At 37.2% G+C, this 26,745-nt stretch overlaps 1 protein-coding gene across 2 annotated transcripts in view; it reads right to left on the bottom strand.

Annotated features, from left to right (window-relative positions):
- Positions 1 to 561: 561 nt before the first annotated feature.
- Positions 562 to 26,745, bottom strand: part of rrn3 (RRN3 homolog, RNA polymerase I transcription factor) — a 34,734-nt gene continuing 8,550 nt past the window's right edge. For both annotated transcript variants that reach the window (XM_073060497.1, XM_073060498.1), the window contains 16 exons: positions 26,616 to 26,672; positions 25,948 to 26,037; positions 25,628 to 25,757; positions 24,264 to 24,323; positions 23,065 to 23,128; positions 20,619 to 20,688; positions 18,382 to 18,480; positions 17,231 to 17,323; positions 15,376 to 15,502; positions 14,063 to 14,193; positions 12,028 to 12,158; positions 10,074 to 10,258; positions 9,277 to 9,385; positions 4,355 to 4,507; positions 3,712 to 3,799; positions 562 to 1,911 (listed from right to left, as the gene is read on the bottom strand). In XM_073060497.1, coding sequence (XP_072916598.1) covers positions 1,753 to 1,911; positions 3,712 to 3,799; positions 4,355 to 4,507; positions 9,277 to 9,385; positions 10,074 to 10,258; positions 12,028 to 12,158; positions 14,063 to 14,193; positions 15,376 to 15,502; positions 17,231 to 17,323; positions 18,382 to 18,480; positions 20,619 to 20,688; positions 23,065 to 23,128; positions 24,264 to 24,323; positions 25,628 to 25,757; positions 25,948 to 26,037; positions 26,616 to 26,672 — 1,746 coding nt within the window. In that variant the 3' untranslated portion in view covers positions 562 to 1,752. The remainder of the gene's footprint in view (positions 1,912 to 3,711; positions 3,800 to 4,354; positions 4,508 to 9,276; positions 9,386 to 10,073; positions 10,259 to 12,027; positions 12,159 to 14,062; positions 14,194 to 15,375; positions 15,503 to 17,230; positions 17,324 to 18,381; positions 18,481 to 20,618; positions 20,689 to 23,064; positions 23,129 to 24,263; positions 24,324 to 25,627; positions 25,758 to 25,947; positions 26,038 to 26,615; positions 26,673 to 26,745) is intronic.

The following is a 26,745-nucleotide window of genomic DNA, read 5'->3' as shown; positions in this document are numbered from 1 at the left end:
AAAACATTACTGTAGACTGGTTCTCTTGTACTTTCTCAAAACAATCCCATTCTAAGCTAATCACAAACAAGAGAAAATCTGCAGATGCTGGAACTCCAAGCAACACACACACACACACACACAATGCTGGAGGAACTCAGCAGGCCAGGCAGCATCTATGGGAAAAAGTACAGTCGTTCTCAGCCCGAATGTCAACTGTACTTTTTTCCAATTTTGTTTTACAGAATTCCATTTTATTTTAGCATATACCAGAGGAATCACATTTAACTTTTTCCTTACAGCAGGCTGCCTTAAAAAGCAAGTTGGCACTGTGGATAATATGGTCACTTTACACCAAACTCAGTAAACAAGACACCTTATTGCTTTTAACTTGTACCTTTCAAAGTATTGGACATTAGAAGGCTAAGTATAAAATAACAGATGAATGGGTAGATTGGATGCAATATCACAGGCATACATTAAATTCTAAAATTGATTCAAACATCTGACCAAAAGTAGAAAATGCAGGAAAACTATATTATAGATGCTATAAGCAATTGAATAATGAATTAGTCACTCAAATCCGAGAGAATGCAAAATTTAATCAGATATCTACAATTTGAACCTTTGAAAACGGAAGATTTTTTTTTACAAGTATCTGCCTGGTATAAATGAATGACAACAAAATGAACAGGACACACTTCACTGAGGTGGTGCAAACCATAAAGGTAAATTATTCTGGCATCAAAATACACAAAGAGATAAGTTTTGCCATTCTTGGATGTTCTGAAACACGAGTAAGATCTCCATTCGCTGCCATCACATCATGACGAACTGTAACTCAAACTGAATACCAGACATTAGTAATTTAGCAGCAGTTAATTAAGATAGCAATAATTTAAAGCCAAATAAAAACAAAATCACTACATTTTACAGTGGTAGAACATATTAATCTACTTTCAGTTTCTGCTACAATTCAGACTGGATTACAATAGGAAAACAATTCTCAATGCATTTTGCAAAGATTCCAACTTTAAAATTGAGAATTCTGGAAAGAACAGCTTCTGAATATTGGGTTTTGGTGAAGTTTCATCTGAAGTTGATGAATTTGTTAATTTTCAGAACATCTATTATTCTTAATTAGATTTCCTTATATTCAAATATAATATAAATTATATAATTCCTTTTTACTTCTACGAACAAATTGTACTTTTAATCAGCTGCTAAGTTTAAAATAGCCAAATCGAGTAGATGAATAACTACGAGAAAACAAAGGGTAATAAAATGGAGATTGGTTTTGCTTCCCTGCGTCCAATCTCTCTCACTCTTCCCAAAATCACAAGGAGAAAAGTATTTCAAACATTGACAATCCAGTCCTAATTAGAGTAAATCAGCCACAGGGACTACAGTTTAACCACTACTATTTGGAAACTGCCATCATTGGTTCTGCATATATTCCTGGACTTTCCAAATCCAGAAAGAAGATAAATTTGAACCCCCAACTTGAGAGTCAAAACAACTTCCGAACCAAAGATAATTTTTTTAAAAAGACAAATTATTTTAAAATATAGTAAACATGTACAAATTACTATGTACACAAATATACAAAATATACACAATTGATGAATTAATATTTGCATAGTAAAACAAAATAAAAATAGTCTAGACAAAAGCCAACTTCTATTTATGAAAATTATAAACAATTTCCTATACGGATACTCCTCCATTTTGTTTCTATGAAACTATATCTGAAAATTTGTATATTTATCTCATTTACAGTTGTTCAGAGCTGATGCAGTGGAAAGTAACAGGAGAACCCATGCTGTTAGGACTTTGCACATTGGACTCAAAAGAATTTGGCATGATCCCAAAAGTCTCACTGTGCAACGACTCTCCTTTTAAGAAATCATCCTCTTCATCTTCAGCAGAATCCTATAAATTGATAGTCGGGGAAAAAATATTAAATACTTGAAAATCAGACCAATACAAAACAGTTTCATGTTTTACATTAATTTTAAAATCAAAACAATGAATTATCTTTTGTTCGATTTAGCTATTCCAAAGTTCTTCATCTCTAGAACAACCATCTTGAGCATTATAATCTCGAGTCAAGTAAATAGGTTGCCTGTCTATAGGTTAAAAGCAGCTCCTAGGTGCAGTGAAAGATAACAACTGTCATTTTCTTTAAGTGTAACCACCTTAGTCCTTATCTTATGAGATTCAATATTGAATTTGCCCTGAAATTTAAATAGCAACATTTCCTGAACATATTCTGGCTGCCTAGTAGTTGCACCTTTTGACATTTAAGCATGTCAGTCCTTAGCAAAACATTTGAAAAAGGGATTTTGTTAAATATTTTCTTTTAACAGTTCCTAAGATGCATATGGTGTTCAAAGAAATCAAAACTGAAGTAATGGCAAGTAGGAAATGTTATTTTACTTAACATACAATCACCACTTGTAAACAGGCCATTTGGCCCAATACGTTAGCAAATAGACACACATCTGTATACCATCTTCCATCACTTGGCCAGTAACGTGTTAACGTTCTATGCCTAAGGCTTATCTGGACAATTCTTAAATGCTGTCAGTGAGTCTGCTTCCACCACTCTCTCAGGTAGGGCATTCCACATTATCACCATTCTCTGGCAAAAAATATCCCTTCAGAACCCTTCTAAATCTCTTACCCCAAATTTATATTTTCTAGATTAATCTATCTCTGACATAGTGATAATTTACTGCAGTTTATCATATTTCCTCAATTATATCCCCTTTTAATCTCTTCCACTCTGGGGAAAATAGATCTAGATTCCCTAGTCTCTCTTCATAACTGTAACACACCATCCCAGGCCACATTCTGGTCAATCTCCGCTGCACTATTGCATCTTCCCAGTGTGATGATCTGAATTATGTTAAGAGTGATTTTTGGGTTTGGACAGATACATTTAGCAACTGACTTTGGTTACCAGACTTCACATCTGAGTATGTACTGTGGATTTAATTTGGAGCACAGTACTGAACAATAGGTTTCTAAAGGCAGTGAAACCCAGACCAGACAATGCTGATTAAAATTGTCCTTTTGGCACATAAAATATCGAGCCCCATGTCGAGCCAGCTAGACCTTTTGACTGAAAATGTCTCTGTATGATGCCTGTTGTACTTTGTTTTGTTGAATAATGAAGAAGCTTTGTACCTACCAGTAATTTTCTTCATTCACACAAGGAATTGTATGCAGCTAAGTTTTCACCAGTGTTTTTAAAAATTATATAGTCTTCTTACTTTTAAACTCCTGATTAATTCTTACTTAAATTTAATAAAGTAATGGTTCAAAGAATAACAATATGAGTTAGAGTTTAACTCCTATAGTATTATTCAAATCTAGTACATTTAGTACTAAAGGGAAATTGTTATCTGTTGTTTCTTTGCTCATACTTTCTGGTGATAAAGAGTTCAGTGGAAATTTATCAGCTGAGCTCTGAGCCTTTTGTTTAATAACCACCAGAACAGTGGTCCTTTCACCATCACAACTATTCAAGTGGCTGCTATCTGCTAGATAAGTCTCTCATGGCAAATTTTTCTTTGCAAAGAGAGAAATAATGGACTGCTATTTACATACAGAATAAAAGTCTATGAATAAGCACTCAGGGAAAACAAGCCAATACAGTAAAATATTCTCCCATTAAATGTTATTGCATTGTAATAAAAATATTCTGTTGTTATCAGATCTACCCACCTGCTTTGTGATTTTCTGTGAAACCTGAATATCCTGAAGGCTTAAATCCTCCCAGACCTGATACATACCTTCAAAGATTTTCTTAGATCTGTCAGATGAAGAAAAATTGCCATCAATACTCAAGTAATAACGAAAAAATCATACACATGTTGAATCATCATGACTTCTGTATAGTTCATGTCAAAGATAACAAATACACTTTGGCAGTGCACAAGTTACTAATATTGTTTTAATAAAATACAAAATGTTGATATTAATTCAAGGGGAAGAAAATGGGAAGAAACCTGTGGCACTCAGTAACAAAGATATGAAATATTAAACAGCTGAAAAGGGCGTTTTCAAAGTGAATTCATATATTTCAAAAACCTGGTCACAACATTGAAAGCAGGAAATACATTGTTGTTCTCCAGTAGTCTGTATCATGAATGTTAAACTCCATGACGATCCTCCCATCTGCCCTACGTTTCTTCAACTTTCAGTCTCTTTCTATTCCATTTTCTCCTATTATTTACCTAGTTTCCTTTTTCATGCAACCATATCAGCCTCAACAAACATGAACAAATTCAATTTTCTGACTATTTTTACTAAAGCAATTCCCCCTTATTTCATTTAAGATTTAAATCAAATACTGATGTTCACAAACCTTTTAAGAATATAAGGATCAAAGGGAAAGAAGCAATCCAGCGGATTAGTGCAAACCTGCACCAAGTCACCTCCAACACCGTTCCTAACAATTGGTATGAGCTGTCGATTGTTTCGTTCAATAATTGTGTAGCAGAAGACTAATTGATACTTCCTGCAACAAAAATATTGGATACTTTGGTTAGATATTGTTGCCTAATCTATGCATATATCAACTGGCCTTAAAATATTTTAACACAATATGACCCAATGAACAATGTGACATCGAGGAAAACCCCCATTCCCCTGAGGAACAGGCACTACCCAGCCACAGTCAAGGTGAGGAATATCCTAGCCAGGGTAAACCCACGCAAAGCTGTGGGGCTGAACAATGTGGCTGGACAGATACTGAGGGATTATGTAGCCTAACTAACATAAGTCTTAACAGACATCTTTAATATCTCTTTGCAACAGTCCACTGTCCCTGCAGGCTTTAAGGCAGCTAGCTGCCATCATTCGGTGTTCAAGAGAGCGACAGTAACTGATCTAAATGATTACTGTCCTGTGGCACTGACCTCAACAATTCTGAAGTGTTTTGAGTGGCCGGTAATGGATTGCATAAAAAGTTTTAAGTAAAGTTATTATCAAAGTGTGTTAATGTCACCATATGCAACTCTGAGATTCATTTTCTTGTGGGCCTTCACAGTAAACTGCGCTGAGAAGTGGCAGATGGAGTTCAACCCAGATAAATGTGAAGTGGTTCATTTTGATAGGTCAAATATGATGGCAGGATATAGTATTAATGGTAAGACTCTTGTCAGTGTGGAGGATCAGAGGGATCTTGGGTCCGAGTCCATAGGACATTCAAAGCTGCTGCGCAGATTGACTCTGTGGTTAAGGAGGCATACAGTGCATTGGCTTTCATCAATCGTGTGATTGCGTTTAGGAGCCGAGAGGTAATGTTGCAGTTGTACAGAAGCCTGGTCAGACCCCACTTGGAGTACTGTGCTCAGTTCTGGTCACCTCAATACAGGAAGTATGTGGAAGCCATAAGAAAGGGTGCAGAGGAGATTTACAAGGATGTTGCCTGGATTGGGGAGCATGCCTTATGAGAATAGGTTGAGTGAACGGCCTTTTTTCCTTGGAGCGACGGAGGATGCGAGGTGACCTGATAGAGGTGTATAAGATGATGAGAGGCATTGATCATATGGATAGTCAGAGGCTTTTCCCAGGGCTGAAATGGCTAGCAGGAGAGGGCACAGTTTTAAAGTGCTTGGAAGTAGGTACAGAGATGTCAGGGGTGACTGCGTGGAATAGGCTGCCGGCAATGGTTGTGGAGGCAGATACAATAGGGTCTTTTACAATAGACTCCTGGATAGATACATGGAGCTTAGAAGAAGAGGGCTATGGGTAACCCTTGGTAATTTCTAAGGTAAGGACATGTTCGGCACAGCTTTGTGGGCAGAAGGGCCTGTATTGTGCTGTAGGTTTTCTATGTTTCTAAATACAAAGATACACAATAGAATTAATGAAAGACCATACATAACAAGATTGACAAACAACCAACCTGTAAATGACAACAAACTGCAAATACGGTAAGTAAAAAAGGAATAATAAATAAGCAAGCAATAAATATTGAGAGGAGTCCATAGATTGTGGGAACAGTTCAATGTTGGGGTGAGTGAAGTTCTCCCCTCCGGTTCGAAAGCTTGATGGTTGAGGGGCAATAATTGTTCCTGAACCTGGTGGTGTGGGACCTGAGGCTCCTGTACCTTCTTCCTGATGGCAACAGCGAGAATGGTCTGGATGACGGGGATCCTTGATCATGGATGCTGCTCCATGTAGATGTGCTCAGTGGTGGAGAGGTCTTTACCCATGATGGACTGAGCTGTATCAATTACTTTTTGGAGGCTTTTCTGTTCAAGGGCACTGGTGTTTCCATACCAGGCTATGATACAACCTGTCAATAAACTCTCCACTGCACATCTATAGAAGTTTGTCTAAGTTTTAGATGACACGTCAAATCTACACAAACTTGGAAAAAAGTAGAGGCACTGCCATGCTTTCCTTGTAAAGATATTTACATGCTACACCCAAACAGATCCTCCAAAATGATAAAAACAAGGAACTTAAGAGATGCTGACCTCCTCAACCTCTGATCCCCCAAACGAGGACTGATTCATGGACCTCCAGTCTCCTCCTCCTGTAATCAATAATTAGCTCCCTGGACTTGCTGACATCAAGTGCAAGGTTGTTATTATGGCACCACTCAACCAAATGTTCATTCGCCCCCCCCCCCCACCCCATATTCAGATACATCTCCAGCTTTGATTCAGCTAACAACAGTGGTGTCATTAGCCAATTTAAACATGGCATTGGAGCTGTGCTTTTCCTCACAGTAATAAGTATAAAGCAAGTGGGGGGGTGGGTTGGTTAAGCACACAGCCTTGTGGTGTGTCTGTGCTAATGGTGATTGTAGCGGAGATGTTGCTCCAAACCGAACTGACTGAGCTCTGCAATTAAGGAAATCGAGAATCCAGTTGCACGAGGAGGTATTCAGGCCTATGTCTTGGAAATTATTGATTAATTTTTGAGGGGATGATAGTATTGAATGCCAAGCTATAGCCAATGAAGACCATCCTGATGTATGTATCTTCATGGTCTAGATGTTCCATGGTTGACTGAAGAGCCAATGAAATGGCGTCTGCTGTTGTAACCACATTCTTATTAGGCAGCAGTATAACTGAAGCCTGCTTGAAGCAGGTGGGTACTTCAGAATACTGAAGTGAGAGGTTAAAGATATCAGTGAGCACTCCAGCCAGTTGATCAGCATGGGTCTTCAGTACTCAGCCAGGTACCCCAAACTGGGCCAAATGCTTTCTGTGGGTTCACCCTCCTTTCACATCAGCCTCAGAGGCTGAAATCATGGGGTCATCGAGGGCTGTGGGAGTTCGTGAAGGTGCCTCCACATTTTGACAGTCAAGCTAGCATAAAAGGCATTGAACTCATCTGGGACCAAAACCTTGTTGTTGTCTATGTCACTTGGTTTCACTTTGTAGCAGGTGATAGCATTCAAGCCCTCCCACAGCCGTCAAGCAATCTTCAGAGATTTGGTCTGGAATTTCTGGAGGTTGTACATGGACCTCTTGTACTTTACTTGGTCAGCAGACATGAATGTCACCGATCTAGCCCTCAGCAGATTGTGAATCTCATGGCTTATCTGGGGCTTCTGGTTGCGGAAGACTCTGAATGATGTTGTGGGGACACACTCATCTACAACTGTTTTTATAAAGTCCATGACAACTGTTGTGCATTGGTTCAAGTCCTCTGAGTCCTTGAACACGGCCCATCCACCAACTCGAAGCAATTCCACTGCCACCTCTCTGCCTCCCACCACCATCTCTTTGTTGTTTTTACTTCTGGAGTCTTGCTCTTTAGTCTCTGCCTAAAGAGCAAGCGGAGGTGCAGATAGAAGGATAGCCAGATGATCAGATTTCCCACAATGCGGTCTAGGGATGGAACAGTAGGCATTCCAAATCATAGTTAACAGTGTGTTGGGATCCTTTGTGCTGCAGATGACACGTTGATGATAACTGGGCAGAGATTTCTTTAAACAAGCCTGAGTGAAGACTCTGGCAATGAATTGAAAGGTGTCAGGTTAGGTTGTTTCGTGTTTGCTGATTTGACACTCAATACCTCAAATATGGTCAGGATCATGGAAGAGAACTCTCTTGGTAAGTAAAACAGTCAGCACTTAAATCATCAGATGTTCCAGGTCGGTGGTGGGTGTGGGGGGGGGGGGGTGGGGGGTGGGTGGAGAACCAGAGTGTGACAGACCGATTATTGCTTTCAGACATTCATGTAGCCAATGCACATTTCCATCAATAAGAGTCAAATCCATGTCAAATATCTTTTTCATTTTTCTAATTATATTAAATAATTTAACTTTGTTTTTAATTGAATGTTAATATTTTTTGAATCAAAAAGGCCAAATCCCTAAAAAGCTGGAGAGTACAAAAACATGTTCTGTTTGCTGTTAAATCTTCTTTCTGCTGCTCTGTGGGCAGTGTTCATTCTGGGTCACTACATCCTGCTAAGTAGGACCTCAACATTTAGAATCAAAATGATATTTACCAACCGTAAACACTGGCAGATCTAAAAAAAAAGATCAGTACATGGATCAGCAAAAAGCATGGTCTAGCTTGCCACTGCAGTTAATTCTGGCTGTCTCTGGTTTAAACTGCTCATAGTAGTCCAAGACATGATTTCACCTCATTTTACAACAAAAAACCGAAGTTGGATGAATTTCTGTTACCTCTTTTTCCACTGAAGCAGTAACAGAGATTTTGTTGTATGGACATTTTCAGTAATCTCTGGGCTCAGTGGTGGTAAAACATACACTGAATTTTGTAATTATGCAAATTATCATGACTTCATACTAAATGGAAAGCTTATTAGAAAAATCTTGGTGGTGTTCTCCAAAACTTTCAATTACTTGATTAATAGAAGAAAAATTATGACATTATATACAGTTTTCTCATGAGACCACCCACCAAAATATCATCAGCACACCACAGGGTGTATCTGGAATTCTCTAATCCCAATCAAAGATGACATTACAAGACACTCTCAATAGTGCTGAGGCTGTTTATGCAGATCTGTAATGCTGAATTTTTAATTATTTTTGAGGCATTCAGATTATACGTACTGAATGTTTCTTTAGTGATAAAGCTATTTCAGAAATTGCTTTAGGGTTTAACTTTACAACTTTTTTTCCAAAGGCTTTTGCTTTTGATGTTATTTTTATACAAGCTGTTTGAGTATCAAGGGTCCCTATCTATAAATACTTAAATACATTACACAATTCAGATATGGAACGCAATGTCAAACAGTCTTTGTACTTGGTTCCAAGATATTCTATTACCAATATCCAATACTACTCACCTAGTAATAGCAGCGAACAAGTTGACAACAGAAGGTAAACAAACTTTCAGTGGGTTCAGCTGGCACATTACTATACGTTCAAAATTTAGATTTTCTAAGTATGTCAAACCTGTACAGAAAGGCAAATAAATATGTAAAGATTTAATTTCAAAGCTACCTCAGCATTCATATTATGCAAAATTAATGACATTCTTAAAAGGGCTTCAACAGAAATGAAAGAAAACATGCATAATACTTTAAGTTCTCAATCTTTTTATTGTCTGTACCAGTGTTATGCAACAGCTATCCACTAATGGTTGTGTATACAGTCAGTACTGACTGGATCTCTCTGCCTTTCTGCTGTGCTCAATGCAGTATACCATTTATTTATAACAGCAGCCCAAGCCAAACACATTGTCAGTGTCTGACATACATTACATTTCACTGTATTTCTATCATCATTCCCAAGTGAGTGGATCAATTGGCTGTGGACCCTTACAAGGTCTCACTTGTTCTATTCAAAAAAAGAACAGCAATAAATGATGATTCTGATTTCCCCTCCCTTAATGTGACACAGCAAGGGAAATAGAATGTTTAACATTCAAAGAGTAACATTATCCATACAGCAACATAACTGAGACAAACTAATGTTCTGGAAACTTGCAAGTGTAAATCTGTTTTATACCGCTGTGGCGTGCAACGCTCATTATTCCTGACACTTCATTCATGCTGTATTTTCCATTTTGAACATGTATTTTAGATAATTACCTACACTCTTTTAAATGATTATGAAATTTAATACCAAACTAATCAGTTACCTTTTTTCAAATTTCCATCCAGTAACTGTTTGCAATGGAATATGAAGATATAAAACACAGCTTGGCAAGCAGAGTAGAATGACCCATGAAGAGCCACATCACAATAACCCTTTGTTCCGGCATCTTGGCTGTCAATATAGTGCTGTAACCATGGGACCAGCAGATCCAAACAAGCCTTCACAGTGCTAATCAAGGAAATGAAATCTTACTCAATAAATTAGTTCTTTATTGGTGCAAAACAGACAATAAGAATTTAATTATCGTGTATTTACTTCCAATTAATTCAAATGCTCTAGCTACCAATTACATTACTTCCTAATTTTTAAAAAACATCCACTACTTGCAACTTTATTTTAAAATTAGAGTAGTCCAATCAATGGCAAGTATTTATACTGAAATCTGATAAATTACTGCATGGCAACCAATCTGGCTCTAAAATTATGGAAGACAGTGACCAATCAAGATTTAAACAAAAAATATATAGTCCTTTATCTTTCAACTCCCTTCCATGGACCAAGAACTTCAGTATGATTAGCAGGAGTAGATCAAAAGGCAGCTCAAGCCTGCTCTCCCAGTATCACCTTCACCAAAATCCCCATGACCAGATATTTCTGGACTGCAAGAGTATCAACCTCAATACTAAATTGACTGCACATAATGACATTCTGGAACACAGAAACTCAAAAATTCACAGCTCTCTGGACAGAGAATTCAGAAGATCCACATCCCCATGACAGAAGAAGCTTCTCTTTGGTTTTCCTTATCCCAAGATTATTCTCCCAACGGCAAACATATACTCTGTTAATTCCCACACGATCCTGAATCTTTCCAAAAGATCTCTTCTCAATGCTTTGAATGTACTGATCAATCTATTCAATATTTAAGGCAATCCGATAAGGCATGGGTTTTCCCACGTGCTCCAGTTTCCTCTCACGGTCCAAAGATGTATTGGGTAGGTTAACTGGTCATTGTAAATTGTGCCATGATTAGGGTAGGGTTAATCGCATTTGTTGGGAGTTACTAGGGCAGCATGGCTTGAAGGGCCTACTCCACATTTTATCACTAATTAAAGACAAAATCATAACTAGACTACCCTGAACTCATCTACGTTACCTTCACAGTATGAATAAAGCACTCAGAACCGGACAGCACTCATGTGCAGTCTCATTGAGTATCTATGTAGCAACTCTTGCTTTCTTTTAACCTCCATCCTTGTTACAGAGGCAAAATTTCTCACTTGCTTTCCTATTTATTTACCTGCATGCTAAATTTGTTTCTATTACAAGCTGAGTCCATTCTTTTTCCCCCTACACTTTATTTTACTTTGCATTATACAAATCTATTATTTTAATTGCTTAATAGTTAACGTTGTTCAGTAAGGATAGTTCAATCTGATGGTTTGAAAAGCTTCTCTGCTCTTTGTAATTGGTTCATTATTGTTACATGTACTGAGATACAGTGGAAGATAAGGTTTTGCATGCTATCCATACAGATCCTTTCACCAGATCAGTACATTAGGGTAGTACAAGGGAAAAGCAATAACAGAATGCAGAATATAGTGTTACAGTTACAGAGAAAGTGCAGCGTAGGCAGGCAATAAGGTACAAGATCATGATGAGGTAGTCTTTGTCCTTTTTCCATGCTATAAATCCCCTGCAGAGACAACAGTGCTGGAAAAGATGCTGGGAGAGGAAATATTAGGCTCAGGACAGTCTATGACTAGCTGTGGCAAGTTGAACAATCAGTGCTGTTTCTACACACCTGAAAGGGCATTCTAGGACATAAAGACATCATCCAACAATATTGCTCACTGTTAATGTGCCAGTCTTCACATGCAAAACTAAAATTTATAGTTGAATCACAATCATGAACTGAGCTGCCCACATGATGAGCTTGGCATCTGATTGCATTATCATTTATTATAACACACCATACAGTGAAATGGTTCACTTACGCCAGAGGGATATACGATGCTCTGGCTAAAAAACTTCCAATGTAACTTGCAGCTGTTTGTCTCATTACTGCAGGATTATTTGGATTCTGAAGCATCTTCCAAAGATGTTCCAGGAAAGCCTCTGCTAGTCCCTGAAAAAATGCAACAAGGTAACCATCAGCACCTTATTCCTAATGTTATGATCTAATTTAAAGCATTTAAAACCATCTCCAACTTTAATATTGTTATTTGTAGGCCTCTTCTAATAAGCTACAATTAACTGTTAAGTGTAAAAACTGCTGACAAATCAAAACTTTAAAGTTAAGCTGGTCTTTTGAACGTTTATAAATTCTGGTATATAGAAGCAGTACATTTGCAAATCTTTCCCCTGGTTAAAACAGAAATCATTCAAAACAGTACAAACTGTAAAGGAACACACACAAAATGCTGGAGGAACTCAGCAGGCTAGGCAGCATCTATGGAAAAAAAAATACAGTCAACGTTTCGGACTGAGACCCTTCAGCAGGACTGGAGTAAAAAGCATTAGTAGTAGATTTAAAGGGTGGGGATAAGGGATGGAGAAATACAAATTGATAGGTGAAACTGGGAGGGGTAAAGTAAATTGGTGAAAGACATACAGGGCTGGAGAAGAGGGAATCTGATAAAAGATGACAGAAGGCCATGAAAGAACGAAAAAGCGGGAGGAGCATCAGAGGGATGCAATGAGATAAGGTGAAAGAGGAAAACGGGATGGGGAATAGAGAAGGTGGGGGGGGGGTTCAATAAATCAATGATCACGATCGGAAATTCGAGACCAATAAACTTCCTAGCTCTTTACTTCACACCCTCTCCCCGAGTTTCACCTATCACCTTGTGTTTCTTCTTCCCTTGCCCCAACCTTCTAACTCCAACTCATTTTTTTGTTATCCTGTCCTGCTGAAACGTCAAAACGTTGACTGTACTCTTTTCGATAGATGCTGCCTGGCCTGCTGAGTTCCTCCAGCATTTTATGTGTGTTGCTTGGAATTCCAGCATCTGTAGATTTTCTCGTTTCTGACTGTAAAGATTTAAGTACCCATTTGAAAGGGCCACAAAGAGTTCTTTCCAAAGTAAACATCTCCAATGATGTCTTTTCACTTTTGCCCAGTTTGATCCATTTTATTACGATTTCTCAATAGTTAGTGGTAGAACATTTACATTACAGACTAGCTAATATCTGTACCTGAATCCAAGAGAAAGGCATTGTTTCCAGAAGCAATGCAGATATATTAGCTCTGACTGTAAGATAGTTAACACTGCAATTAACAGATCCAAAATATTCTATATAGCAATTTAGTATCAAGGAAGATATTTAATTAAATTCCAAAACCCAACATGACTAGCATCTTGGAACAATCATCTGGAATGACAAATGTGGCTGGGTTAAAGTGGGATGAATGATTCTTTGAACATCCCTTTAACAGAGATTATACGCACAGCAGCTTCCAAGAGCGAATTTAAAATAGGCAGTATATTCTGCATACCCATCATGGAGAGGCTACTTTTTAAATTGCATTGCCAGTATAAAAATTGTGACTACATTTCAAGATGATTCAAGCAGTATTGGTGATCATTATATAAATATACACTCTCAAGAAGATAGCATCTATTGCTAAGGACTGTCACCATCTGGGACCTACCCTCTACTCATTACTACCAGCAGGGAAAAGGTACAGGAGCTTGAAGATGCACAATCAATGATTAAGAAGTTTCTCCTCCTCTGCCATCAGATTTCAGTATGGTCCATGAACACTACCTTGCTTTTCATTTTTTTGCACCATTTATTTTGTATTTTTTTTTAGTTTTGATGCTTTTGTACTGTACTGCTGCCAAAAAACAAATTTCATGTTACATAAGAATGATAATTAGTGTGACTCCGATATCTGTACTGTATTATTTACCCAGTAGTCATTAAAAAACAATGAGGAATGGGGTCCATGTAAAATTCTGCAATATCTCTTCATTAACTCATGATTTCCAAACCCTAAAATCAATTCATGAATTATCTGGCACTCACCAGCTTGAAACTGCAGATATAGAACATGAAAAACTGAACATGACAAGAAGCATGAGTGGGTAGGACCAGTTTATCAAACACCACTAACAAGTCACGGTACAAGTCTTTTGTCCTGGTTATCATCAACTCACCTGCATAAAAAGAAAACATATCAAATTAAATAATAATGAAAGAAACACATCTCTTAACATCCTAGTATTTGATTATACTGTCTTCAATACTATATTGAATTGTAATAAATCACTTTTGTCTATTGGATGAAAGTGTAAAAACTGCATTATAAAAGCATAAATAAGAAATCTGAAATTGTAATAGAAAAAATACTGAAAATGCATAAATCAAGCAATTTCTCTAAAGAAACAAAGGTAAATGGCGTGAGCAGAATCAGTACGAGTTTATGAAAAGAAATTTGCATTTGGCTAAACTAATGGAATTCTTCAAATAGAATGAATGAGAAAGCCAGTGGATTTTTTTTTCCCTTTTAGACTTAATGTGCTCCAACCTTCTATATAGGATTTTACAAAGTTGGGGATAATATACGAACATGAATGGGGAACTGGTTACTGGATAGAACGTTAAGAGGAGGAATAAATGTCTTTCTTAGGCTGATAAGCTGCAACTATAGTGAGGCAACACAGGTATCAGTGTTTAACTACTGCTATTCAGGATCTAAAACCATCAAAGCTTTCATTAACTCAAGCATTAAATTTTTCAAGCACACAAAAAGCTGGAGCAGGCAGCATCTGTGGAGGAAAATGGACAATCAACATTCCCAGTTGAGACCCTTCATCTCCAGTCCAGATGAAGACCCAAAATGTTGACTGTCCATTTTCCTTCATAGTTGCTACCTGACCTGTTGAGTTCTTCCAGCTTTTTGTGTTGCTCCAGTTTCCAGCAACTGCAATCTCCTGTGTCCCCATTATCTTTTCCAAACAACCTCTGAAGCTCAACTTAAACTCATAATCAAACCTGATTGTGTAGGACCATCATCACCAATTCCTAGTTGCAAGGAATGGAAAAACACTGGTGCATGTTTACAAATCTTTTTCTGACTTTGGCTAATCTTATCCCTGAAACCTTCTCGAAACTTTCAATTCCATATTCTGGACCCTTTGTGTGCCCCTACAAGCCCTTGCAATAACACTTCTTACTTCTTGGGACCAGTTTTGGACTTGCCTACTAGAATTTCCTGACTAAATATTTTTGACAATTTATTTTTACATGTGCTGCACATTACATGCTCTCTTCTGTGAAACATTTGGATTTTTTTGCGACTAAAAAGACTTCATAGAACAGCAAGTTACAATTAGTACCATTGACATAGCAAACATCCTTTATGTAAGCCAGCAAAACACACATCAGAATGTCCAGTCGTTCAGCTACTGGGTGAGCCATCACATCACTATTCGGAAAGATCAAATTGGTTTTCTCATCTTCATCCTGTTGAGGAAAATTTCCAAAGTCAGCAAGTAGTAAAGTACAAGTAGATTGCATGTAATTTTACACTGCACCCTCCAAAATTACATTTTCTCCAGGAAACCTTCTTTGAATGCTATATATAAAAAAAACAGAAAAAAAAACCTAGAAGTACCCCACCGCTTGCTGAGTAGAAAGAGAAATAGGCAATATTTCAGGCTGGAAATCCCACATTGCACTGATTTTCAAATGACGTCAGGAGGAAGTTCACATTCAACAATCATTTTCATTACTTTTGTTCCAAATTTGATTTGTCAATCAAATGATAGAGATGGAATTAGAGTCAAATTGATTACTAATGCAATACACTTTACAAGATCCAGACATCATTTATGTATTAATTATTCAAAATGACATGCCTTAAATTTACCTTCTGAATTCAACTAACAACTAATTTTTAAAACTCAGTCAGAAATGTACTGCACTGAAACAGCCATTTGACCCACCAGGACCTTTTTGCCTGTCTACACTAATCCCGATTTTTTCTCAACAGGTCCGTATCTTTCTAGGCCTTGCCTTTTTAAATGCATGTCTAAGTGTCTCTCTAAAATAGTGATTGCATCCAATTTCATGTATCCTCTAGCAGCATTCAATCTCGTGTTAAAAAATATTCCCCACAAATTCCCATAAAAACTCCTTCCTCTTATGCATACCCTCATTGTTTTTTATAATCCTACCATGGGAAGAGCTCTTATAATTTTACTTACCTCTATCAAGTCACCCATTAGCTTTGTTTGCTCCAGGGAAAAAAAGGCCCAGTTTATCTAATCTTTCTAACTTAAATTCTTCAATTTAGACAACATCCCGATGAATCTCCTCTGCACTCTATGCAGCGCAACTACAACCTTCCCATTTAATATATATTAACTGTACTATTGAGGAAGAACTACATAATATGGACATTTACTGCAATGCATCCAAAGGAAAGGACTGTTCAAACTGTGGTGTCCTGCGCATCCAATCTTTAAATCAACCTTATTAACAAAGCACAAGATAAAGGATTGGCTTTTCAATTCAGTAGCCAGGCCACAGACCTCGAAGAACGCTGAACTGTCCACTGAATTCTAGCATTCTCTTTTACGTAAATTTCCCTTTAACCATCAACTACTATCATTATTCCTTTATTGTAGAAGACCTTGTTTCTACCATAAAACAGATAGCACAATTTTTACAGATAACAAGATAGGAATTTATGAATTAGTCAATTCACTGATAACATCAGAGAAATCCACAAGAGCACATCCTATTGAGAATCTTTGTATCAATGACAACTCACAGATGTTCACATTTAATCTACATTTCCAAAGGCAGCTGTCAGAATTTCTCAATTAGAATTTGAGCGGTTATTATCCATCATTATTCTCACCTATACCATTTACCAACTCATACTTAAAAGGCTTATCAGATACTATTATATGCTATCAAATTAGTATTTCAAAACTAATCAGCATCACCTCCAGCAGTTTTGATAACTTGAGTTTAGGTAAAAGCACAGGACAGCAGTATAAATGCAGATAAGGAAAGGTACTTACGACCCACCCAGACTAATAAAAATGGGAGAAGTTCATTAAAGGTCTTAGCATTATAGGTGTATGTAGATTTGTGGCAATAGTGAGAAGTATTGTGCAATAGCTCATTTGTTTGCATTCAATTATCAAATTGAAAGAAAATCTTAAGAGCCAAAATACTTACCATATCAAAGAGGCCTTCCTCTATGCACGAAGAGGACCCATTATCAGCGGCAGTTTCTTCTGCATCTTCAATATCATTGCGTGAGGCATTCACCTAAGAAAGTAAAAAGACCCATATTACACATCCCAAAAGCTGAAACTTAATTGATTTTAAACTAAAGAAAAGTTGGTGCTACATTAATTAAAAAAAAACACCATTTCCATTAGAGCTTGCCCATTGTATCGATAAGAGATTTCTTTCAGTTGTAGTTTTCTTTTCTCCAAAGCAAAGTAAAATATATATATTTGGTTTTGCTTAATGGTTTACTTCTTTCAGATATCCAAAACTGCTTTACTGTCAAATATAATTATTTTGGTTTGGTCACCACTGAAATTTGTTCAACATGGCAGCCAATTTTCACACAGCTGGCTCCCATGTCATTGGTAATTCAATCAGTTTTCTTCATAAATGTTGATTGAGGGATAATATTAGTCAGGATATGGTGCAAGTCCCCTCTAAATTAATGTCAATAAATCTTTCTTTAGCTGTCGCCACAGTTTAATATTGCTTCCAGAAGCCTCATTCTCTCACGAGCATCATGGGTACATTGGTGGTCATTTTCCAGTGTTCTTCAGACTCCGGATCATTTCTTAATAATAGAGACAGTTAGCTAATGTCTCTCGAGCATTTTTTTTTTAAAAGGGAGAAGAAAATAGGGAATTTATAGACAAGTTGTAGACTGATATTGATACTGAGGAAAATGACACTAAAGATGCAATGGCAGAGCATTTGGAATATCGTGATGGGAGTGGCCAAGTCACCATGGATTTCTGAAAAGAGAATTCTGCTCAACAAATTCACTGTAACTACTGTGTATAGTAGAGTTGATTAAAAAGGTTCTCAGAATGTGGAGTTTTTGCACTTTCACAAAGAAATTGATGTGCAAATTTAAAGGACATGGGATTGAGTACAATGTACTGATATGGATAAGGAATAAAAGTGTCCTTTTCCAAGTGACAGACAATGACAGTTCTTAGACAAACATCTAAATAAGCTACAATGTTTTCCAAAATAGCATTTAAAATTTTGAAAAATGTTAGTTATTTTAAAGCCTGAAGTTCCATAGAAACATTAACAAGCACTAGTTAAGAATTTTACTTTCAGTTCCTTACATCTAGCTTTAATAATTTTTCTACGACCAGTTCCAAGATCTCCAGGCGTAACACTGGGAAATATATCGTGATCCTTAGTAAATTGTGCACATAACATTCCTAAAAAAAAAATCAGATAAGAGACATGTATTTAAACTTCATACCATATTAGCTTCCTAATATCATATTAAAAGAATTAACTTCTAACAAAACTATAACTTTTCAGTTTAAAACATTTGATGGTAACTATCTGGCTACACAAAAAAAGGTTATTCTTTGTTAATTCTCATCTTCTGACAAAAACGCTGTGACATATGGAAGAGAATACAACACAACAAATTTACTGGATTCATTAACCTATCCCTGCTTGAAACATTCAAATACAAATAGTTTTTAATGCCAAAGTTAAATTTCTCTGCAAAATTAGGACCATCAAGTCGTTATACAATTTAATCACATTGGCCATCATTACTGTAACCATTTCTGTAGCATTATTGCTACTGTTAACATTATCCAAAACACAGAAAACACATTTCCCAATTTCAGGATCCATATTGTTGGCACCCCTTTACAATCCAATTTATTTGAATTCTGTCAAAAATCTTTAAAGGTTAGCTTTATTTGTCACATGGTTCCCAAAGTGGTATCACAGGTAGACAAGGTAGTGAAGAAGGCTTTTGGCATTCTTGGCCTTCACCAGTCAAGGCATTCAAGATAGAAGTTGGGATATTAAACTGTAATTGTACAAGAAGTTGGTAAGATCACACTAAGTACTTTGGTCACTCTGGTACAAGAAAGATGCCACTAAGCCGTAAAATTTCCGCAAAGAATTCACAAGGATGTTGCAGGATTCAAAGGACGAGGTTAAAAGGAGAGTTATCCAGGCTTGGACTGTACTCCTTGGAGTGCTGGAGTCTAAGGGGTGATCTTATGGAGACTTACAAAATCATGAGGGACATAAATAATGTGAATGCACACAGTCCTTTTCATAGGGTTAGAAATCAAGAACCAGAATTTATAGGTTTAACCTGAGGGACAACTTTTCACACAAAGGGTGATACGTATATAGAACAAGTGGGTGAGGCAGGTACAATAACAAAACTTCAGAAGGTATTGAGATAGGCATATGGATATCAAAGTCTGAATGAGATACCAATCAAATATGAGCAAACTGAACAAGCTCAGATAGGTCTCTTATTCTGCATAGACGAGTTGGGCAGAAATTTGATGGTTTGGTTGGAAAGATGTCATTTTTAAAAAAAACTTTGATCACTGACTAGCAACAAATTAGTCGCATTGTTAGTTATAATTTATTAATATGAGGAGGCATAACTTTAAGGTGTTTCAAGGAAAGTATGATGATGATGGCATCCTTAGTCTCGCGAGACCATGGATCTGCACCTGGAAAGTCTTGCTTCAGTGTGTGTTGGTAGAGAACCAGTAGACTGCTGCTTTCCGTGTTGTGCCATTGCGGTGAGGCAACATTGGAGTGTCCTCTCCAGGGTGCAGGCCTGGGCAAGGTTGTATGGAAGGCTGGCAGTTGCCCAAGCAACAAGTCTCCCCTCTCCACACCACCGATGTTGTCCAAGGGAAGGGCAAGGGCTGATACAGCTCAGGACCAGTGACGACGCAGGAGTTGCCAGAGGAAGGTTGAAGGCAATGTCGGACTGCCTTAGGGACTCCAGCTCCAGACTTGTCCTCAGGGTTTACTCCCGAAGCCTTTCCCATAATTGAGTATGGCCGCAAGGCAGCAAAGGTTTGAAATCAGAGTTTACCCTCTCTTAGATGGACTGCCTTCCCAGGCTGACGAGCTCCATCTACCCGAAGCACTGATTTTAGGGTGCTAGGACCCACTTTCGCCATTTCTGACAAGGCCAAGAGTCGGACTTGGTTGTCAGAGGCTATTTGAGGCACATGCCGTGAGGAGCACTTTTAGGTAGTGGGAGCTTGTCCCCACTACCACCCCTCGGCTTGACAACCTTGAAAGTATAGGGCAGACGTTACGAGGTAGGTTTTTACAGAGACTGGTAGGTGTGTGGAATGCTCTGTAGGGGTGATGGTAGAGGCAGATACATTAGGGACATTTAGGAAACTCTTAAGTGGATGACAGAAAAACTTAGGACTATGTGGGAGACCAGGGTTAGATTCATCTCAAAGTTAAAGAGTTGGCACAACATCGTAGGCCGAAGGGTCTATACTGTGCTGTACTGTTCTATGTCCTATGTTCTTGATTAAATTATAAAATTAAACTTACGTACCAGGGTTCTGGCGGATTTGTTAACATATGGAAACTTTTCAGCTAGTATCGGCATCAAAAATTGTGGTGTTCTGCCAAAAGAGAAAACAAAAAGCTTTGGTTCAATATGGAAATTGTAAAACTGAAGAGCTCCCACACAAATAACAACAGACATCTGTTGAGCACCTTTAATATGGAAAAACATCACAAGAGACATCACAAGACACAAAAAGATTGGATACTAAAGAGTGATTTGTTCCATTTATTCATTACTAATTTATATCAGGGTTTACTCAAACTCTTATGCCTGAAAGCATCATTCTTTGAAGCAAGAACAAACAGGAAGGATTAAACAATAGGGACCAAAAGCTCTCTCCTAGGCTGGCCTAAAAGCAGCCAACTGTAACAATGAACAACTGCAAATCAACTTGTTAATTTTTACTTAAAATGCACAAATAAACAGTAAGAAATTTTCACAATCACTTTCCCAATGATCTTCCATTGAGACACTAACATTTTAATTATAGCCATTCTGTTCCAGCTATGGCATCCAAACTTGCTCAACCAGAGAATGAATCAGATTTGTTACCACTGACAATTGTGTTATGTCAAAGATTCAAAGTACAATTGTTATCAAAATATGTATACAGAATACAACTCAGAGGTTCATCCTCCCACAGAGAGCCATGAAAGAAAGAAACACCGTAGAACCAGTTCAAAGAAAACATCGGACACCCAACATGCAAAAAAAGAAAAATTTGTTGTTTTGTGGCAGCAATACACTGCAAGGCATAAAAAATTACTATTAAATTACAATGAGAAACAAATAAACACTGCAAAAGAGGAATAAAGAGGAGAAATACACATGAAAATCCTCTTGCCCTAAGGGAATTTCCTATATTTTAAAGTGGAAGTCAACAAAATAGTTATAGAATGCAGTGAAACATTGATGAACCTGCAAAAGAACCATCTTCCCAATAAATATTTGAAATCGTACGTATTTATGTGCTTTACCAAATACTACCCTATTCTCTTAATGTCATTTCATCCTTCTGTAGGATAAGATAAACTAAAAAATGAGCTTAATAATGCTGCATTTTAATACTTTTAAATTAGGAAAATGCATTGTATATTATAATGGCTAATCTGTTTTGGAATCCCTGAGAAGTCTAAGCAATGGAGAAATCTGAATAATCCAACTTAAAAAAAACATGGTGTATTATTATATCCAGACTACCGCTAACACATGAACATATCTAAACAACACAAAACTTACACACTCCTGGGTAGAGAAAATATGGTGTAACACTGCCATCTACTAGTGGTGTATTGGGAAACCCTTCAACATTAATTCAAATTGCAGAAACAAATCTCAAATTGAGTCATTGCACTCACTTTCACTAATTATTTGATTAACATACCTAATGTGTACTGTATATATGTATTTACTGAACATATACTTATGTAATTCAGTTTTTCATTTGTGTATCATGTGCTCCATTGTACTGCTGCCACAGAGTTAACAAATTTCACTACAAATGCTGGTGATATCATTGTGATTCTGAACTACAGTAACTATGAACTAAATTACCTTAAGCATCAACCTATATAATTGGGTCAAATTATTCAGTTGATCCAACAGTTTGTTTATATTGTTAAGTACAGCATGCAGTTCTGAGAGTTAGCCTCAACAAGATAAATCCAAATATGAAATCTTGAGTTGAAAATATTCAGCGCAAGTGAAAATCCAAATTGTCTTAAGTACGATTAGCACAACGAAATACTACCCTGATTCCACACAAACGGTTAAGTAAAAAACAATCTGCATAATGAGTCCTAAAGTAATTTTTCAATTTAGAAGTGTACAACAAACTGCCTGCATCCAATTTTGTTCACTGACCTGTTACCCAATCTTACCCTCAATGACTCACTAGGTTGCTAATACCTAACCAGCATTTACATTCTCACTGCCTCATTAGTACTGAAAGGAAAAACTAATCTGCTTCACTCAGATAGCACACTCAGCAGGACTGGGTGTTAACTCTGATAAAGAATGCAAAGAATTAGAGCTGTAAAATCAAACTTCTCCCAAGAGATTTACATCTTCAAAGAAAATGTTTTCTTGCCCAAAACCAGCTAATTCTAAACATAATTAAGTTTTAAAACGATGAATTATTTTGCCCTGTAAATATATTTTAAAATAGTTAAGTAATGATAACGCTATGAGAAAAATATAAAAGTAGCTGTGAGATCAAAAGTTGAGCTAATGAGGAATACTGTTCTCAAAGAGAAATACAGAGAATCTCCATCTTCAATGTTGCTTCATTAAACTTAGAAAATAAAGCAAATATACTAATTAGCAAAAAGAAGTTTTTCCATTGTCCTTCATTATGTATGGTCATTTAAACTCTGTTCCACTTTACTCACTGAAAGTACAAATTAACTAAATAGCAATACAAGATACTTACGAGGGTACATATTTTGCTATCATCTGCAAAGCTCGATGGCAGATGTCAAAATTTCGGGAAAGATCTATAAAGTAAAAATAAGTTAAGAATTTCTAACTGCTAATAAGGCATGGCAGATATAGCCTTTAAATCGGGGCTTCCCAACCTTTTTTTGTGTCATGGAGCTTTACCATTAACCGAGGGGGTCCATGGACCCCAGGCAGGGAACTCCCAATTTAAATGAACAGAACATGAAAATGAATAATGGTACCTCACAATGCTTCTGAAAATCAATACATTACATTTGTTCAAAACACAGGAAACATTTAGCGTAAGCAATGGCTAAAGAATGTTGAAAGGCTGGTCCATGATGACAAACCTACCATTATGAACATCTAGATTCAGCAGAACTATAGATAATCAAACAGATCCAAATTTTCCCCCCAAGGCAACGTGGCAACAACAAAGTAGGATCCACTGTCTGCTGGTTTTGATAATTCAGTAAAGTTTACGAGATAAAAGTTCCTAATATCTTCCTTCTGCATAGTAACAATTACATTGCCAATAACAAACTGCTGGAGAATCTCAATGGGTCCATGAGGGGTAAGGAATTGACAATGTTTTGGATTCAGCCTCTGCATCAGGACTGAGAGTGGAAGAAAGATAACAAGGTGAAAGAGGAAAGGGAGAGGCACGAGACAGGGGCTAGTAGGTAGACAAAGGAGGGGTGAAGGACATTGGTAGATGGAGACAGGTGGGGGATAGGTGGAAGCAAATGAGGAAAACGACAGGCAGATGGAGCCAAGTAGGGGAATTGAAGGATAAAAAAACAGAAACACAAACATTGCCAGTTTTGGAACGTAGTAAGGTGATTGACGAGACAAGGATAGACAGAGGGGAAGGGAGAAGTAGACCAGGAAGTCAAGGACAAAGTAATCCTTGCAGAGGACAGAAAGAGGTGGGGAGGGGAAAAAGTGTCTTCTGATGGGATCCCATTGCAGCTGGCAGAAATGCTGGATGTGGAGGCTAGTAAGATGAAAGTCACGGTCTAGGGGAACTCTATCTCTATTGAGACTACGTGCTTCATTAGTTGGGTTATGCTTTTTGATTTAGGTATCAGTTTAAATTTTCAGGAGCTATGTTTACTCATTACATACTAAAACAATGATTTGTATTCACTGTTCATGCAGCATACTTCAGCACATCTGAAAAAAACTTACCGTCATCTTCATCCTCAGAGTCGGAGATATCCACACCATTTTCTTGGATAATGATTCTCCCTATAAAACACAGATTTAAAATATTTTTTAAAAATGAAGTTTCCATCAACTGCAAAGTGATACAATTGTTTTTCTACCTTTCACCAGATGTCCAGTTTTTTTTTTCAAAATAAGTCACTCTTCAGCAAATCCAGCACAGTCATCAGTCTCTCCCATTTATCACAACACCCTTTTCCAAACTTTCCCACAAAGCAAATATCATCGAGCCATTTTCCAGATGTTGCTCTCACCTGTCATTTACTTTCTGAATTGTCTATGTATCTGCTTAGTGAATGAAACAAACCCACACTACCAAGTGACAATAGTTTATGTAGATTCAAAACATACAACTTCATGCCTTCCACTTCTTCAGATGTGCTACTCCAGCAAAGCATGGGGTCACAAACATTAGACATCAACATTCAGAACTTGAGTTGATCCCTCTTACTATTTCTTTCCAATCCATAGTGTCCAAAACTGCAACTCTCAAGTCAGGACCTTGCCCATTGTCAGCCACATTAAATAATCTCTGATTCCCACTTCAGAAATTCAGAGTCCCATTTTGTCTCCGTGCTGCTGAGTTCAGAATCAGCACTAACTTTTCAAAGTGGCAGCTACAGAAAATGCCACCAAATCATCTGCACTTTCAGCAAATGGGAATGATCTACAAGGAAGTAAACTTAAGAGTAAAAAAAGTTTGTAAATTACAATTGTTTACAAAAGCAAATCTATCAATATACATCCAACAAAAGCATTCTGCACTGAAAAACAAGTACATGAAAAAAATTAGTTTATTTTTTATTTAGAGGCACAGCACAGTAAAAGGCCCTTCCGGACCACGGAGCCCACGCTGTCCAATTGCACCCATCTAATCTACTAATCCATATGTCTTTAGAATGTAGAAGGAAACTGGAGCACCCAGAAGAAACTCATGCAGTCACGGAGAGAATGTACTTATAGACAGCAATGGGAACTGAACCCAGATTACTGGCACTGTAATAGTGTTACGCTAACTCCCTCACTAACTGCAGCCCACAGTTCTATTTTGTTGGTTTTCAGAACTGAGGCCACGATTAAGAGGGATGGCTGGAAACATTTGTATTGTGCCACTAGAGGTGAAATTATTAGACTTGCACAAGACGGACAAAAGTAAAAACATTTTCCAAAAATGTTTTCATCAATCAAGAACAAAAATTGGAGGTCCAAAGATGATCAGGAAAAAGTGCTAAACAACTTCAACTGAAACACATAACCCAGCAACTACACTTTTGAAAATATAGGCTACCCTGTCACATATATTAAAAATAAAGCAAATACATTTTTACCTGGTACAAAATTGGAGATGATCATATTGAGGCAAGACCTCAGGTAGACTGTCTGCGCTGACACTAAGTTGCTTAAAAAGGCCAAGTATTCCTCAACCACCAACCCACTTCGACATAACCATGGCAGCTTCTGAAATACATTTAAGTAATCAGATAAGGCACTTAGTTCAATAAAATATGAAAGTTTACATATCTTAAACAAATCTTGTCAAGACAAAATATCAAAACGGCAAAATTACAGAACAAAGCCATCAATAAATGCTAGTCTAGTGAAGCAAAGCAAAAATTCTATTTGTGAAAGAAAATGTGAAGAAACTAACCAGTATTTTGCTAACGAGATACTCAAAATCTTTTGTCAACTGTGTTACAGAGGCACGGAATTCCTGAAGCCAATTGATTATTTGAGCATCCTGAGAAGAAGATATGCATATAATCAGAAATTTCAAACTTTGACAGAAACATAGAGATGACAGTTAATCAGTTCATCTAAATTCTGTCAGTACACCAAGACACTGATTGAAGTATTTTTTTAAAATCTATTTATCTAGTATCTAAAAATATCTTCTGAATACCCCAGGGAATATATTACAGCAAATTAGTTACTTTGAAGAGCTATCTCAGTCATGAAGACAATGCCCCAGCCAAGCTGCACAACTCTCAAATAAAATGAATGATGAACATAGTGGTCCTAACAGTGCATCATGCATCAAGCAGCAAAGACCGAAAGATCATTCCTGAAAAGATTTTAAGGCTGTTAAGTTGTTAAGGAGCATCACTGAATCAGCTCAAGAGGTCTCAAAGTACCTCACTTAGACTTACACTAGACTGATTGACTTGATGCAAATCTGGTATTAGATTTGTCATAATAATGATATAGGAATCAAATAATGATTGGTTAATGATTGCAAGGGTTCAAAGACAAATAAACAAAATGCTATCTGATTAAAAATAACACAAGAAAAGTTTAAAAACACTATTTGTTGATTACCTTTATTTCCGGATCAACCAGCTGAGTCATCAGCAGATTATAATCTGCAGCATCTCCCTTAAGAGAAAAGCAGAATACAAATCAAACATCCAAATAGGCAATGAAATTTCCTATATGCAGATAAAAGTAT

This window comes from Hemitrygon akajei, chromosome 11 (assembly GCF_048418815.1).
Source record: "Hemitrygon akajei chromosome 11, sHemAka1.3, whole genome shotgun sequence".
Taxonomy (NCBI): domain Eukaryota; kingdom Metazoa; phylum Chordata; class Chondrichthyes; order Myliobatiformes; family Dasyatidae; genus Hemitrygon; species Hemitrygon akajei.
This window is presented reverse-complemented; position numbering and strand designations above follow the sequence as displayed.